General features: G+C 40.9%; 1 protein-coding gene across 4 annotated transcripts in view; it reads right to left on the bottom strand.

The window, feature by feature from the left end:
- CACUL1 (CDK2 associated cullin domain 1) overlaps positions 1–15,000 on the bottom strand; it is a 73,292-nt gene that overhangs the window by 37,677 nt on the left and 20,615 nt on the right. For all 4 annotated transcript variants that reach the window (XM_085848274.1, XM_085848275.1, XM_085848277.1 and 1 more), the window contains exon 4: positions 13,346–13,441. In XM_085848274.1, the coding sequence (XP_085704400.1) occupies positions 13,346–13,441 (96 nt within the window). The remainder of the gene's footprint in view (positions 1–13,345; positions 13,442–15,000) is intronic.

Genomic DNA, 15,000 nt, shown 5'->3' with positions numbered 1-15,000 from the left:
GGCCTCCTTGTCCACCCTAAGTGCACGTACAGTTTTACACCTCGACTCCCTGAACAGCTCAGCTCAACCATTAAGCCTGGCCCTGCAACTCTGGTCAATGGTATCCAGTGTTCCTTGAGAGACAAAATTCTTCTTCGCTCTCCGGTGAGTTCTAAGACATCCACAAACAACATCAAGGATGGTGGTCTCAAAGGTACTCCACAACTCTTCAGGATTTCCCAAAGCACCCAGACTTCCCAAATCCCCACTCAGCCTGTTCACAAACTCCTCAGCTACCCTCTCATCCTTGAGGTTGCCAACATCCAGCCTCGGCTGGGATGATTGAGGAATTGAGCACTCCTGTAGACCCTTAGTTCTGGATCATCCTCCTGTGACCATCAACAAGCACATGGCCAATCTCCTTTGCCACACCACCAGCATTGGAATCCCAAGTCTAGTGATGAGCCTGTGGGCGATGAAACCATGAACCGGCCACCCTAAGTCCATGACGTCTTGCAAAGTCAAGGAACTTAGTGCTATTATGGTTCACAGTTCCAGACCCATGGGGAGCAACACATGTCTCATAACCATCCCCATCAGTTCCAGTCAATGCATTGAAATCCCCCAAGACCGGAAGAGTATCATGCCTGGGGCACTGATGAACCACAGATTTGAGGGTGGCGTAGAATGCGTCCTTCACGGTGAGATCACTCGCCTCAATTGGAGTCCCTACAGATACCAGGGAAATGATACCGAAGGAGTGACTAATCCTTCGTCTCATAATATGCTCGTTGACCAGTGTTACCTCATTTATCATTGGAGTCAGCTTATTGGGCACAGATATCGCAACTCCTTGGGTATGGTAACCATCAGAGCGACCAGACCAATAGTAGGTGCAGCCACCTGCCATGAACTTGATACTATCTGGTTTCCAAACCTCAGAGAATGCTGCAATACTGATGTTCAAACACTTGACCTCAGATGATAAGAGACAGGTGATCATCCTCTCTTCGGGATAGGATATTCCAGGCACCCACCTGAAGGGACCGCCTCAGGTTAACCCAAAGAGACCGCCGTCTGGTAGATGACACCTCAGCACTACCCCGACACACACTACCGCAATCTGACCTGGGAAGGTTACGCCATGGTTTTCCTCGCATCATCAAAGAGTGGGGGTCCCGAAGGCTATGCTCCTATCGCGTCATCCGGTGAGCTGCCCTGCGAAGGGCAGCGGCACAGGAGGTACTCCGACGGAGTGGGTTTTCAATTTTCTTTGCATTTTCTTGTGTTTTGCGGAGTGAACGGTTTTACGGTGGCTGGAGTGCAAACCCTGCCATCAACCTCCTAAAAAAGTCACCCAACTGCAGGAGAACATCCGCAGACACAGTTGGGCACAAGATATGGATGGCCGTTGGCTGACAATGAGCTCTTCCATCCTTTGACAGGTTTTGTTTTTAATACTGTTGGGCGTCCACATCCTCCTCACCAGACAACCTGGTAGGGGAGACGGTTTAGTCACCGACAACCCGACTATGAAACAGCTTCGTGCAGGTTTACTTGGTACCTGTCGCAAGTCACAGATCTAATCTGGCCTGACCTGACAAGAATGGTGCCATTCAGGAAGATGTACCAAGTTCGACCGCTTCCGGAAGACGTTTATTTGTATTTAAATGTCTGGTAAGTTTGTGCTTATTCATATTTATATTATGTATTTCAATATAACTGTCATTAATCAAGAAGGCTTTGGCACTATAGAGCGATAAAAAAAACAAAAAAAAAATCGAACTTTTTCAAAATTTCCAATATTTTTTTGGTATAAAACCCTCCCAGGCACTCACTGACAAACGCCTGAAAGTTTGACGAGGATCCGTTAAGTGAACTCTGAGAAAAATGGCGATACACAGACAGACACACAAACAGCTCTCTTATCGAATAGACACTGCAAAGGAGGACATCCTTGTCAGACTGTGCTTACAATGTTGACTTTATTTTGTGAGCAGGAAATGAGCTCATTTAACGATTTTCTTGCAGTTAATTTTTATGAAGTGTGCATTTTCAACAATCTGTCCATATGGGAAGAGTAGTTTTGCTGTTTTGAAAGCTGTCTTAACGAGAGGGGGAGCACTCGGGAGAGTGCAAAACCTCCGCCACCAATACTGCTGGGTCACTCAAGTGAACCTTATATCTTATTCATTAAATATGACGTCAACAGTGCTGACAGAGTTATAGTTCTTTTCTCCAACATTTTTTTTTGGCAGGGGGGGGGGGGTTGGAAATCACTTAAAACATGTAGAAATGCAAAAAAAAAAAATCTTTTCTCTACACTTTTTATTTGGGGGGGGGTTGGAAATCACTTAAAACATGTATAAATGCAAAAAAAAAATTTTCTCTTTTTTTTTTGGGGGGGGTTGGAAATCACTTAAAACATGTAGAAATGCAAAAAAAATTAAATTTCTGTTTTTTTGGGGGGGTTGGAAATCACTTAAAACATGTAAAAATGCAAAAAAAAATTTTTTTTCTCTTTTTTTTTTTGGGGGGGGGGTTGGAAATTACTTAAAACATGTATAAATGCAAAAAAAAAAAATTTTTCACGAACAATTTTTTTTTTTGGGGGGGGGGACCAAGTCCAAAATTTTATGGCATGATCCTTGGACCATACCTAACCCCCCCACCAAGTTTCGTCGAAATCCGTCGAGGAGTTTTTCCGTAATACTGTTCACAAACAAACAAACAAACAAACAGAAAAGGGTGAAAACAGTAACCTCCGATCTTCGATGGCGGAGGTTAATTAATGACCTTGTGCTTGCATTGCTTGCAATTACTTCCTTTGACAAGGAAAAAAATAAAGAGAAGAAAAAAAAACAACTGCTTTTCTTTACAATTAGTAATTTCTGCAAAAACATTTACATATACACAACTCAGCTTTGAGAACATTTGAGTATGATTAACTTTCCCCTGAACAATGTGACCATTGTTGAAATGATCCATCGTTGGTTTCCTTGATTCCCACTTATCTCTCTGCAGCTTTGTGATGCCACCAAGTGACTGGTGATGGAATAATATCTATAAGTCAATCAGAACACTCAAAATAAGCAAGGAGGACATCCTTGTCAGACTGTGCTTACAATGTTGACTTTATTTTGTGAGCAGGAAATGTGTAATGAACACACAGAACCCGGAAGGATAAAGGAGGGTAATGTACAGGGTGTCCCAGAAGTCTGGACCCATAGGAAATATAGGCATTTTATTTTAAAAGTTAAAAAAACACTTTTATAACGTCTGTTTTACATATTTCAGGAATGAAACAACCCTGATAGCTCACGCCACCAATCAAGAGAAGGTTGAGCTGGTGTTATTACATGTTTCCGGAAGAAGCCCGAGGAAGGCCTGTTTGTTATTTCATGAAAACACCGAGAAGTCAAAGCCAACTCATCGATTTGTCGGTAAAGTATTGCAATGATTAAGAGATACTGGAAGTGTTGCTAATAGATGTAGTGGTAATCCTCGCTCTTCAGTGTAAACTGTTTTATTGAGTCTTCAGTGTAAATTGTGTATTTTTTTCCCGATGGGTCCAGACTTCTGGGACACCCTGTACAATATGACTGCACAATGCATGACAGCACAGTGTGAAGCAAACCAAACCAAATGAGACGTTCATCAAAAGCAGCTCGGTGTGTTGAAACAAATTATAATAATATATTTTTCACTATATGTAAAATGTGAAGATTAGACTGGGATTAAAGTCTCGTAGATGGGGGGGGGGAATCGTTCGAAATGTGAAAAAGTGCCAAATTTTGCACACTTGAGTTTTTTTTTAACCCTTTCTTTCATTTAAGATTAGGACAAACGTTGTACGAGCATGTCTAGGCCATCAAAATGACATTTTCAAAATGGTGGCCATTAAGACTCATTTTCTGTGTATCTTTGCTTCAATATTCGCTACAATGCTAATTTTGGTACCAATTCATATTGTTGCGGCTCCAGTCACGGGGTACTACGAGGGAGAGGATATTACTGGTTTCTCCCTGGAATCACTGGGAATTGCAGCCGTCGCAAACTAATAAGTTTGTATCGCGGTGGGTTGCTAATCCACTGTGAACGCAAATAATAATTTAACCACGTGACCCTGTGTCATTCGTCTGACTAACGTTTAACTGGGAACCTACGGTCGCCTTATCAGGGAATCGCACCCTCGATGCGTACTTCTGTTACTTACCATATCAGGTGCAGCCGAGCAGAGTTGCCAAGTACACACCAGCTAAAAAGCAGATTTTTTGGGGGGATAACTTCCCGGCTATGGTAAGGTGCGGACCATGCTGGACCAATGGAGGAAAAGATGAAAACGAGCTGGGTACATTTATAACAAAGCAAATTTATTATCACAAGGCGAGGAAAATTATGTGGCACAGTAATGGGTTTATTCACAAAAATGTGCAGCAGGGGAAAGCAAGGAAGTGGTGGGTGTGACAAAAGAAATGGCAAATACAGTATTCACAAAAGAAGACAGTGCAGAGTTACCCCAAATAACTTATACAGTCTTAACTTATGCTATACATGACAGGTACCATCACACACATATACACACACACACACACACACACACACACACACACACACACACACACACACACACACACACACACACACACACACACACACACACACGGAAAATTAGTGGTCGCCCAGAAAGAGGAGAGACAGTTGAGGTGTAGAGACCTCGTGGTACCTGGCATGACTGGCGGACCGGTGCAACCCAATCGCTAAGGAAGGGGGAGGAGGGAGGAAAACTGAGTGTGTCTGTGGTGTGGGAGTGAGAGGTGCAAATGCAGGGCAGCGTGTCGCGCAGCGTGATATAAGAGGGAAGTGTGAGGTGCGAATCAGTAATGCTCTCAGTTCTTGCATCCTCAGTGGACAACCAATAGATGGGAGGGAAAGATGTGTGAGAGAAAGACTTTAACGGAGATGTGTGAGGGTCTGTAAATGTGAATATTGGCTGCTGAATGCAGCCAAAACTGAGCGTGGATGACCTAGGGGTGGTCCCGGCCCGACCTGGCAATAGCTTGCTCAACCCCACTCTCTCGGCTTGGCTGCTCTGCCCAATCTGCTCGGTCATGCTGTCTCGTGGCGAGAATCCGCTCAGACACTGGAGAGATCTTTGGTGACTGCTCGCAGAGCCGGGAGGAAGGAGAGAGATTTTGGATGACCGTTTCATGGAGCCAGACCGAAAGAGAGGGATATATATATATATATATATATATATATATATATATATATATATATATATATATATATATATATATATATATATATATATATATATATATATATATCTCGAGTTGATTTGCTCCTTTTATGGAGCCTGGGAGAGGAACTAAGAATTGGATCAAATGATTCTGTAGGTGTTCCTAAGCTTCCACATTGGTGCATCGCAGTCGCCCCGTGCCGCAGCCACGCCCTGCCAGGCTTCAGAATCGAAAATGGCTTCAGTCACCCTTGCGCTTGGCCATGCGTCGGAGCTCCGTAATTAACATTGGGCGAGAGTCTTCGGGAGCACTCTCCGCCCCCAAATGTGCGCGTTGGACTCCAATTGAGTGTGGTTATTTGGGGAAACCCCGGAGCTATCCGCATTTCCTTGAATGAACCCCAGCGTGTGCTTGTGCTTCGAGTTACATGCCAAAAAACCCAGATTCTCATTGTCCTCTTTCCCTCAGCATCCTTCGAGACTGTGGTGAGTGTCCAAGGGGTTGAGGGCAGCTGTGGCGGTTATAGGGAGGTGAGGGAAGCGTTATGGCGTTTGTGACTAAGAGGTTGGGGTAGGTGGTCGTCGGTTGTGGCGAAGAGGTTGGGTAGGCAGTCATATTTGTTGTGGGGATTTTTATAAGGCATTTGGAGTAGTTCTGTTAAGCGTTGTAGCATTGTGGTGAGCATAATAAGGGTCTGAGGTGAGGCGTCAGTTGGATTTTGGCACGGTTTGAATGGAAAATGGCAAGCGTATGCAAATGAGCTTCTGTGTACCCTCGCGCATACGCTGTGTACTCTCGCGCCATCGGCATCACCATAATACTGCAGGCATGCTTGCATGGTTTGTGTATGAGGTAATGTAAAGAAATGAAATTTAAAAAGGATTAAAGGATTGAAGACCGAACTAAAAGCCCTATGCAACACGTCTTTCCGATTTACCCAATGGACATACGGAAAGGACGAAGGAAACAAATACTAATGAAATAACTGTTTTAGGATCACGAAATGTTGGGTGCCATTGCCTCGAAGGAATGCCGGTTTTACAGAACCGCAACAATATGTTTTTGAGGTCAAGAAATTCAATGAAATGTCTCAAACTTGTTATTCATTCTGTATCAAAGTTACCGTGGTGAATAAAAAAAACTTTGCCATTTTTTTCATGGGGTGTAAAGTATTAAATTTACAATGTCATATTTTCTGTTCAATTTCGGACTACAGTATTTATTACTTTATTATATCATAAGAGCTCTTTCTTACCTTCACATCATGAATTGTTCAGCATAATATAATCTACTAAAAAATACACTAAATAATGTTCTTAAGTGACATTATAGAAAATTATGTTAGGCATTGTTTACTCACCATGAAAATGGACATCAGAGTTCTTAATTTGGAAAGTACTATCAGACTCCACTATTCACGGATTTCATGGACCCCGCATATTTGCGGGTCATAAAGTATGACCTGCTTCTATATTCACACTTCATGTATTCGTGGGTTTTTTTGTACACTTCAGGACTGGTCTCCTATTTCCACCTGAGAAAATGGAAATCAGCCAACATCATAGCATTACATAAAAAAGGTTCAAAAACGGATCCCCTTAACTGCAGCCCAATTCGTGAACTGTACTTCCAATCATCAGCAAGGTCATGGAATCCATCATCGCAATTGACATAAAATCATTCCTTTTCTCCAACAGCCTGATCTCAGATAAATCAATTCAGATTCAGACCTGGTCAATCCACCTTGGACATGCTGCTTCAACTCTCCCAACAATTGTGGAAGCCTCGATATCAGACATGAGATCAGGGCCGTCTCTCTGAACATATCTCGAGCTTTTGATACAGTCTGGCATCCTGCCTTGCTCTCCAAACTGTCTGCCTATGGAATCCAAGGCCAACTCCACTCTTTTTTTTACTGATTTCCTCCACTCTCAGAGACAATGTGTGGCTCTCAACGGAACCCTTTCATATCCTCTCCCTGTCAAGGCTGAAGTACCCCAAGGCAATGTTCTCAGCCCCATATTATTCCTAATCTTCATCAATGATCTCACTGACTCTCTGGAAAATCCTCTTTATCTCTTTACTGATGACTCCAGTCCACTCTCTGACATCTCTCATCCTTCTAACAGACAGGCAGCAGCCTCTTCCCTCTCCACAGACCTTGACAAAATCACAAACTGGTCAAACACAATTTTGCTTATGTATCCATATTGTCCACCCTTTGTATTTTCCCGAACCCATCATTACCCGCATCCCTTGTTTGTCCGTCTCTGACTACTTTCTCTCTCGGCCCTGTTGTTTGCGTTTCCCTTTTCTCCTGCTGTTCCCTTTGTTATGACGTGTCCTGATTTGTTCTGTGTAATCACTCTTCAACGCGCCTTGACCATGTTAAAGAATATATTTATATATATATATATATATATATATATATATATATATATATATATATATATATATTTATACACATACATGTATATTTTAAAACAATGTCATCACATTCGCGGAATTTTTCAGGAACATATCTCTGCAAATAGCGGGGTCTGACAGAATATGTAACCAATTTTGGAGAGAAAGATGCCAATTGATCTTTCATGACTCCATATAACATTCATATTTTCAGTCATCACCTTCATTTTGATAGCAGGACCCAGCACATATGCATCGTTCAGTGCAAGAAAGTAAAGCAGTGAAGCATTTGCATGGTGGCTTGCAAGCTTTCCTGCAGCCGCATTTTATAAACTCTTTGCAAGATTTTGCTGCTTCTGAAAGAGTTGTCCAGAAAGGTATCCACTGGTTGTTTGAGTCTTTTACCCATCACCAGTTTGCTAGGTTTGACAACTGCTGTTAGGATACCAATATTTGGCCCCAGCAGTGGCCTGCTTGACAGGCAGCTCTCTTTATGTGCTCTTTCAAGGCTGCCTGTGTAGGAAGGATATGTTTCAGTTGCCTCCCTTTTGCAAACAGCAACTTCCTTGTTTGGTTTAAATACTTGCTTTCACTTGTTCTATCACAGAGAAGAATAATAAATCTCTCAAGGCGACTCGATGTGTCATCAGATACTGATGATTGTGTGGTTGAAAGATGTACAAAAACTTCTGTGATTTGTGGTCAGGCTTTCCATGCATCCCATACCATTTTCTTCCCAACGTGGCTGAATAAGGACATGGTGTCACAACCGGTAAATGCATGGAAAAAAGGTAGACCTTTTGCTTTCTGTTCTAAGGGTGGCTGCAGTTGTATGAATTGGTATGCATCTGAAGTGCTTCTTCACTCCAAAAGCGATCCATAATTAATCAAGGTGAAGACAATGGTTATGATCAATATTATCAACTGCTCCAACAGTGAACACATTTCCTTTAAGTGTGGGTGGACAAACAAAACCATCACAGTCAAATTGAGCAAAAACAGTGTTTGCTAGGTTGGTGGATATTTCTTGCATTCTGTCATAGGATTTATACAGTCCAGTGATGGACAGTTTATCAATCAGTTGCCTCTGTCTTGTTTTAGCATGGATCATCAGACTAGTGTATATGTGGAGTCTCTCTTGCTTTTGAGTGCTGAGCTTGTGAACCTGATGACTCCTTTGATTTCTTTGTTTTAAACATCAACAGCTGTGACAATGATAAGTGCTATCTTGATCATGGCATCTGATGTTTCTTTCTGATCATATATATATTTGTTCCTTGTAGTATCATTTGAATCATTGTGAGGAGTATCTGGATTCTGGAACAACACTTTTTCCAAAACCTTGCTTATAGCATCCATTAAATGAGTATTGTTTTGCAAAAATTTATTTCCTCATTATTTCGCATCACGCATCAGGCAAATGGAAACATTGTCAGCGTTGTAAGAACATGCAATCTTGATAGCTTCTCCTACGTCTACATTAAACATCAAGACTGCATCCCTCCCTTAGGGCTGCGCTTTTAAGTCTGGCATTTTGCTGAACAATCTCTCTTTCAGCCTTGTTGTGTTCACCTTCCCAGAGAAGCTTGTTTCAAACTCTTTGAGTCTCCTGGGGTGGGTCAAACAATCCCCCCCTCCTCCCCACTCCAAATCTGAAAGTTTGAAGATAGGAAGAGTCTCATCCTGACAGAATTCCTCTATATATGAAACCAGCTCACTCAATACAAGACCAGTTTGAGACTTATTTCAATGAATTTCTTAACCACAAAAACATATGAATTGGTACCAAAATTTTCATTGGAGCAAATATGGAAGCAAAGATAAGCAGAAAATGAGTTTTAATTGCAGCCATTTTGAAAATGTCATTTTTGATGGCCTAGACTTGCTCAGATAACATGTCCTCATTTTAAATGAAAGAAGGGGTTAAAAATCTACAAGTGTGCAAAATTTGGCACTTTTTCACATTTTGAACGATTCTCCCCAAATATTGACTGAATTTACTGGACTATTAAAGATAGTCCTCATTGCAAGCTCCAAGAGCACACTGGTGAAATGTTATGACCAATTAGAAATTGAAAATTTTTAACTGGAAACCAGAACGTTTATTTACAAACTAGATTTGAAACAACAGTGAATTGGCAATGAATCACTTTGTGATGTCATAAACCTACAATTTTGAGAAATTGAATGCTTGTTTGTATTAAAGCCTATGTTAATGTCTGCTCATTTCTCCAGAAACTTTTGGTGATAAAGCTGACAAAGAAGTAATCACAAAACCAAATTGCAAAGTTGAGTTTTCAAATCGCAAGAACAACATACATTGTTCTCCAGGTACAAAAATTCATCATGCAACAATATATGTATGAGCTTGGAATTTCTCATCCTAAAAACTTACTTTGCCTTTTTGCAGATGCTCAAAATTCCTTATGATTATTGGAAAATAACAAACCACTTATTCAAGGAAATTTAGATTTCAGCCAGAGTACTCGTATACTTTGATGTACTCATTTGACAAGTGAATATATCTGATAAATAGCGACCTGCTAATTCAATGGTTGGTTCAATACAATGGTTCAATTTATAGTTGTGTGATGCCATCGTAATGCATCCATATAATAGGTTTTTAAATCCACTATTTCTCGCCGTGCAATGACTTTGAAACACGATGTTCCAGAAAAGAACAGTGAGGAATCAACGAGACTAAACAGGTGCGAATAATAAACTTCTCGTATGATACCACACCATCAGACCTGCCAATGCATTTCTGGGCAAAAAAAATACAATAAAAAGAGGAAATAAAAAATATCGATATTTTTCAAAAAGAAATCTCGGTGAGAAATACTTTTAAAAGCAAGTAATGCATATAGAATGCAATGAGTCAAAACCTAAAATAGGATTTGCATAGCCGACAAGTTATAGAGCCAAAAACAATGCAAATGCTATTGAGGAAAAAATATATATATTTCCAAGTATCTCATTAGCAAGGCCCGTTCCCAAAGGTACAAGAGGGGCTGTTGTATGAATTGGCTTGTGTGTGTACGTGTGTGTACATGCACGCGCATATGCTACTGCAATATTAGTTGTTCATTCTCAAATCCACTGTAATATATTTACCTTGGCAAGGCTCTGCATTGCTCATGATGTGACATTATATAAATCATCAAAACGGATCGTCAAAATGGCTGAATGTTTCACTGAGGATCATCAAAAATGATGAATTTACATTCCAGATAGGATATTGTCATCGTGCACCGTCCGTCTTCTTTTTCGACTTCTCCGGCCCAACCGCTGGGCCGATCTGGCTGAAATTTGGCAGCAACGTTGCTCTCCTGACTGATAACAGGAATTGCAAAGCTCATTCTGGTCACATGACTTTAACTAGGTCAAAATAGCCAACTTATTAAATTTCTTCAAAAATATTACTCTCCAGACCCACCTGTCAGAATGCTCCCAAATTTGGGATATATTAGGCCAGGGTCTTCTTCTTCTTCTTTCGGCTGCTCCCGTTAGGGGTCGCCACAGCGGATCATCCGTATGATCCGCATCGTGATTTGGCACATGTTTTACGCCGGATGCCCTTCCTGACGCAACCCTGGTCGCCTCTTACGACACAGGGATATGGTACACCTATTTTAACCGGGGTATACACCGGCCCAGTACACTGGTACTCATTTCGCCGACCTCGGAAGGATGACAGGCTGAGTCAACCCCCTGGTGTATTAATTCAGTGGCCCAACGGGGCTTGAACTCAGGACCTCTTGGATCCCAAGCCGCTGCCCTAACCACTGCGCCAACACCAGGCATTATATATTAGGCCAGGGTAAGGATGTTAAATTGTGGAGGTCATGTCGATCACATGACCGGAAGTGTGTCAAAATGGTGGACTTTGTCAACTTTTGGGAAAATCGCATTAATTCCTTTAAAAATCTTCCTCTCCCGACCCACCGGTCAGAATGCTGCCAAAGTTGGGTTACAACATTCGGACAGGGTTGTGATGTTAAATCGCGGAGGTCATGCTGATCACATGACCGGAAGTGTGTCAAAATGGGGGACTTAGTAAAATTTTTGGAAAATTGTGTAAATTCCTTCAAAAATCTTCCTCTCCAGACCCACCAGTCAGAATGTTACCAAATTTGGGTTAAAACATTAGGCCAGGGCCCAGATAAGCTACAGTTCCGGTGGTCCTATTTTTATTAGTCGTTATACTTGTAATGTTGAACATAAATGAACAGCCTTTGCATCATCTTTGATTGAAAGGAAGAGTATGAATTCGTAAAGAAAATGATTCCCTGATTAATACCAACTTAAAAAAATGTTTTGAAGCTGTATTGCTTCTAAAGCTTTAGTTTGATGATGAAAATGAAAAAATAAAAATAAAAAGGGAGGGAGGAGAATTAATATACTTGTGAATATGTGGCAACGCACAGCAAGGAAGTGCTTTGACAGAGGATATTACAAAAGCATCGTACCTCAGAGGGATTTTATTGTGTTTTTTAGTATATATTTGATCATAGATTCTTGGAGAGCTGCAGATGAGATATTAATAAGAATAACAAAGTGATTTCACAAACAAATTTAATATCACCCATTGGTATATCCATTTGGCTAGCCTGTTCAGCATTCCCAACTGAACCCATGGCTTACATTGGTTCAATTATCCCAAATACAAAGTTGATCTTAATGATTAATAGTCCATCAATGTCGTTGTATTTAATTAATGTAAGAGTAGCAATGGTGTCTGATAATGTCCTTTCAGGTCCTCATCATGAGATACTACTGAAAGCTCTTCTTTCAGCCTGAGATAACTGTAAAAATTGAAAAAAATTAATAAACCAAACATAAAAGTACCAACCATTTCCTTTGTTAAGAAATAAAATTGTGGCAATAGTTTTTATGTTGATCCATTTCAATAATCGAGTTTTATTCCAGGTACTAAATAAACTTTGCTTCCCCATGGTTGCCTTTCAACCGGATCTGCATTGAGAAACCGTAAATGCCTTCACGTTAATTAAGAAACTCCCTGACATAAAATAAATCCTGGTGGAAAGCACGTGCTGACAGCCTTCAGTGTTTCACAGAAATAAAAATAAATAAAATAAAGCATCTTGCAAGTTACAAAACACACCACTCTGTATCTCATCCAAATTACTTTGTGAATAAAAGCAGGCTGCTATTTCTGCAACAGAACTTTCACTTACAACAAATGGCTCAAATGCATCCTTTTGAACAAGGAGTCATTTGGGTTTGCTTAAAAGCATCCGGACAGATATAACAGATTTAGGGAAGACAATGTTTCACATAATGTCACCTGTTTCCAGAAAAAAGGGGGACATATTTGCTTCAATGTACTTGCCTTTATTTGGCTTTCTTGGAATTTCACATTGATGTAGATTGTACAAGCAAAAACATACTATTGTTTACACATAACAGAATACCAAAACGTCCAAGAATCGTGAAAAGGTACTTGTAATGTTTAAGGCTGAAAATATTTCCCAACTGACTGTCTGATCAAGTGCCAATACTAATAACCACGTGGATTCCAACTACATGGATGCAAACCAAACTGCTACCCTGTTCACAGTTGTTTATATTCTGGATAAGATTGTTGCAAGCTTACTCATAGTTTTCATTTCACATGGCACAACAGAATAACAGCCTTTAAAAGACCAATGTATGCCAAGGAATGGCAACAAAGCCAAACTCCAGTAAGAACTTACCATGTAAATGAAGAGAGGGACAATACTGTGCAAGGCTCCCATATACCTTACCATGGCTGCACCAAAGTTCTCCACATAGGTCTCCTCAGAACAACCCTGAAAAACACATTTTAAGGCCTAGTGTGAATTTGTTGTTATTGTCATCATCGCCATCACCTTACAAAATGTCCCATAAATCAGGGTGAATGGTTGAAAGTGTGTGGGATTGGCACAACTTTTCACAAACTGGCCAGATAGGACTGATGTTCATGGGAATATTAAGGCAGGAATTGGTCATTTGACCAGGGTCGTGGAACACAATGGCCTGCTTATTCCAGAATGCATCATGGGATATTGAACATCCACAAGTGAATGCTAGAAAGTGGGACACCTGGCTTAACGTCACCTCCAAACGATGACTCACTCATTAATACAATGCCTTGCCTGGGAAGCACCTGTCATATATTATACAAGCAAAAGTATCCATCCCCAGTGACGGGAAAATTTTAAGTTAATTTATCAATTTAAATTATTTCCTGGACTTTAAATAAAGGTTAGCTTTGTTGCACTCTGAGCCAAAGCTCTGAGCCAATTATACCACCCAGCACGGAATGGTGGTGCAACATCAGGCGGGGGAGGTTAAATTTGTCTATAAAGAGGGCAAAATATCTTGCTTGTGAAATCAAAATTGGCATAAACATTATTCAATTTTGTTCTCCAACATTGTTCATTGGATGTTGTCGGTGGACGATCTGGCTATTGTGGAACGTAGGCGGGAGACACAGGAAGTAAAGACTTTCAGTATAGGCTACTGTTATTAACAAAGTTGAAATGGTTTGTTCAACTTTGTGATAATCCTTAGGTCATCTATTAACACACTGTTAAACAAACTGAGATTCCAAGTTGTACGTGTACATAAAAAATGTATCTTATTTGGCAACATGCTCTTCTTCTGGTTGAATGTTGAGCTTTGCCTGCACGCGCAGCTTTCCAAACACAGGGCAGGAGGTGGCTGCTGGAAACGGGAGACAGCTGAACGCACGGACAGACACCACGGTTCACATTATATAATAGACTAGGAATTTGTACCAGTCATTTCACTGACGGATTAAATCAAAAGACAACACGTTATACTTTACAAACATTATGTACTATTCACCTAATCATGTTTTTTGTTGTTTTTTTTGTCATTTTTTCATACATCGTCGAGGTTCGTGGAAGAGTTGGTACATTGAACGGATCAGGATGTAACATACATAAACAGGAAGTAAAACACGCATGAATGGGGTGGACAAGTTGGACACAGAGGATACATAGGTGGATAAGTACAGAAGGAAACTCCAAGGAGGGAAAACTGCAAAAGTAAGTGGAAGGAAGAGGGATTTGGGGGGTGGGGGGGGGTGGTTAAGAAGGGTAGAAAAGATAATAGTTTAGAATGGGGGATGAACTTAGATTGTGCTGAACAGCTGTCTTGAAGACCTGGAGGGAAGAATGAAATTGAAGAAGATGTGGAAGTTTATTTCACAGGTGGGGGGAAAAAGAGGAACAAATGAGTGGAGGTGAGCAGTGATCCTGGATTTAGGTAGTTTCACTAGAAGGTGGTAGATTGTGGCACACACCTTGCCTGTGAAAACCAGAGATGATGCTTTATAGCTGGGCCGAGATTTCAACCCATG

The sequence above is a fragment of the Eptatretus burgeri genome, chromosome 12, assembly GCF_056783735.1.
Source record: "Eptatretus burgeri isolate ZD-2024b chromosome 12, Ebu_testis_v1, whole genome shotgun sequence".
NCBI classification, from domain to species: domain Eukaryota; kingdom Metazoa; phylum Chordata; class Myxini; order Myxiniformes; family Myxinidae; genus Eptatretus; species Eptatretus burgeri.
This window is presented reverse-complemented; position numbering and strand designations above follow the sequence as displayed.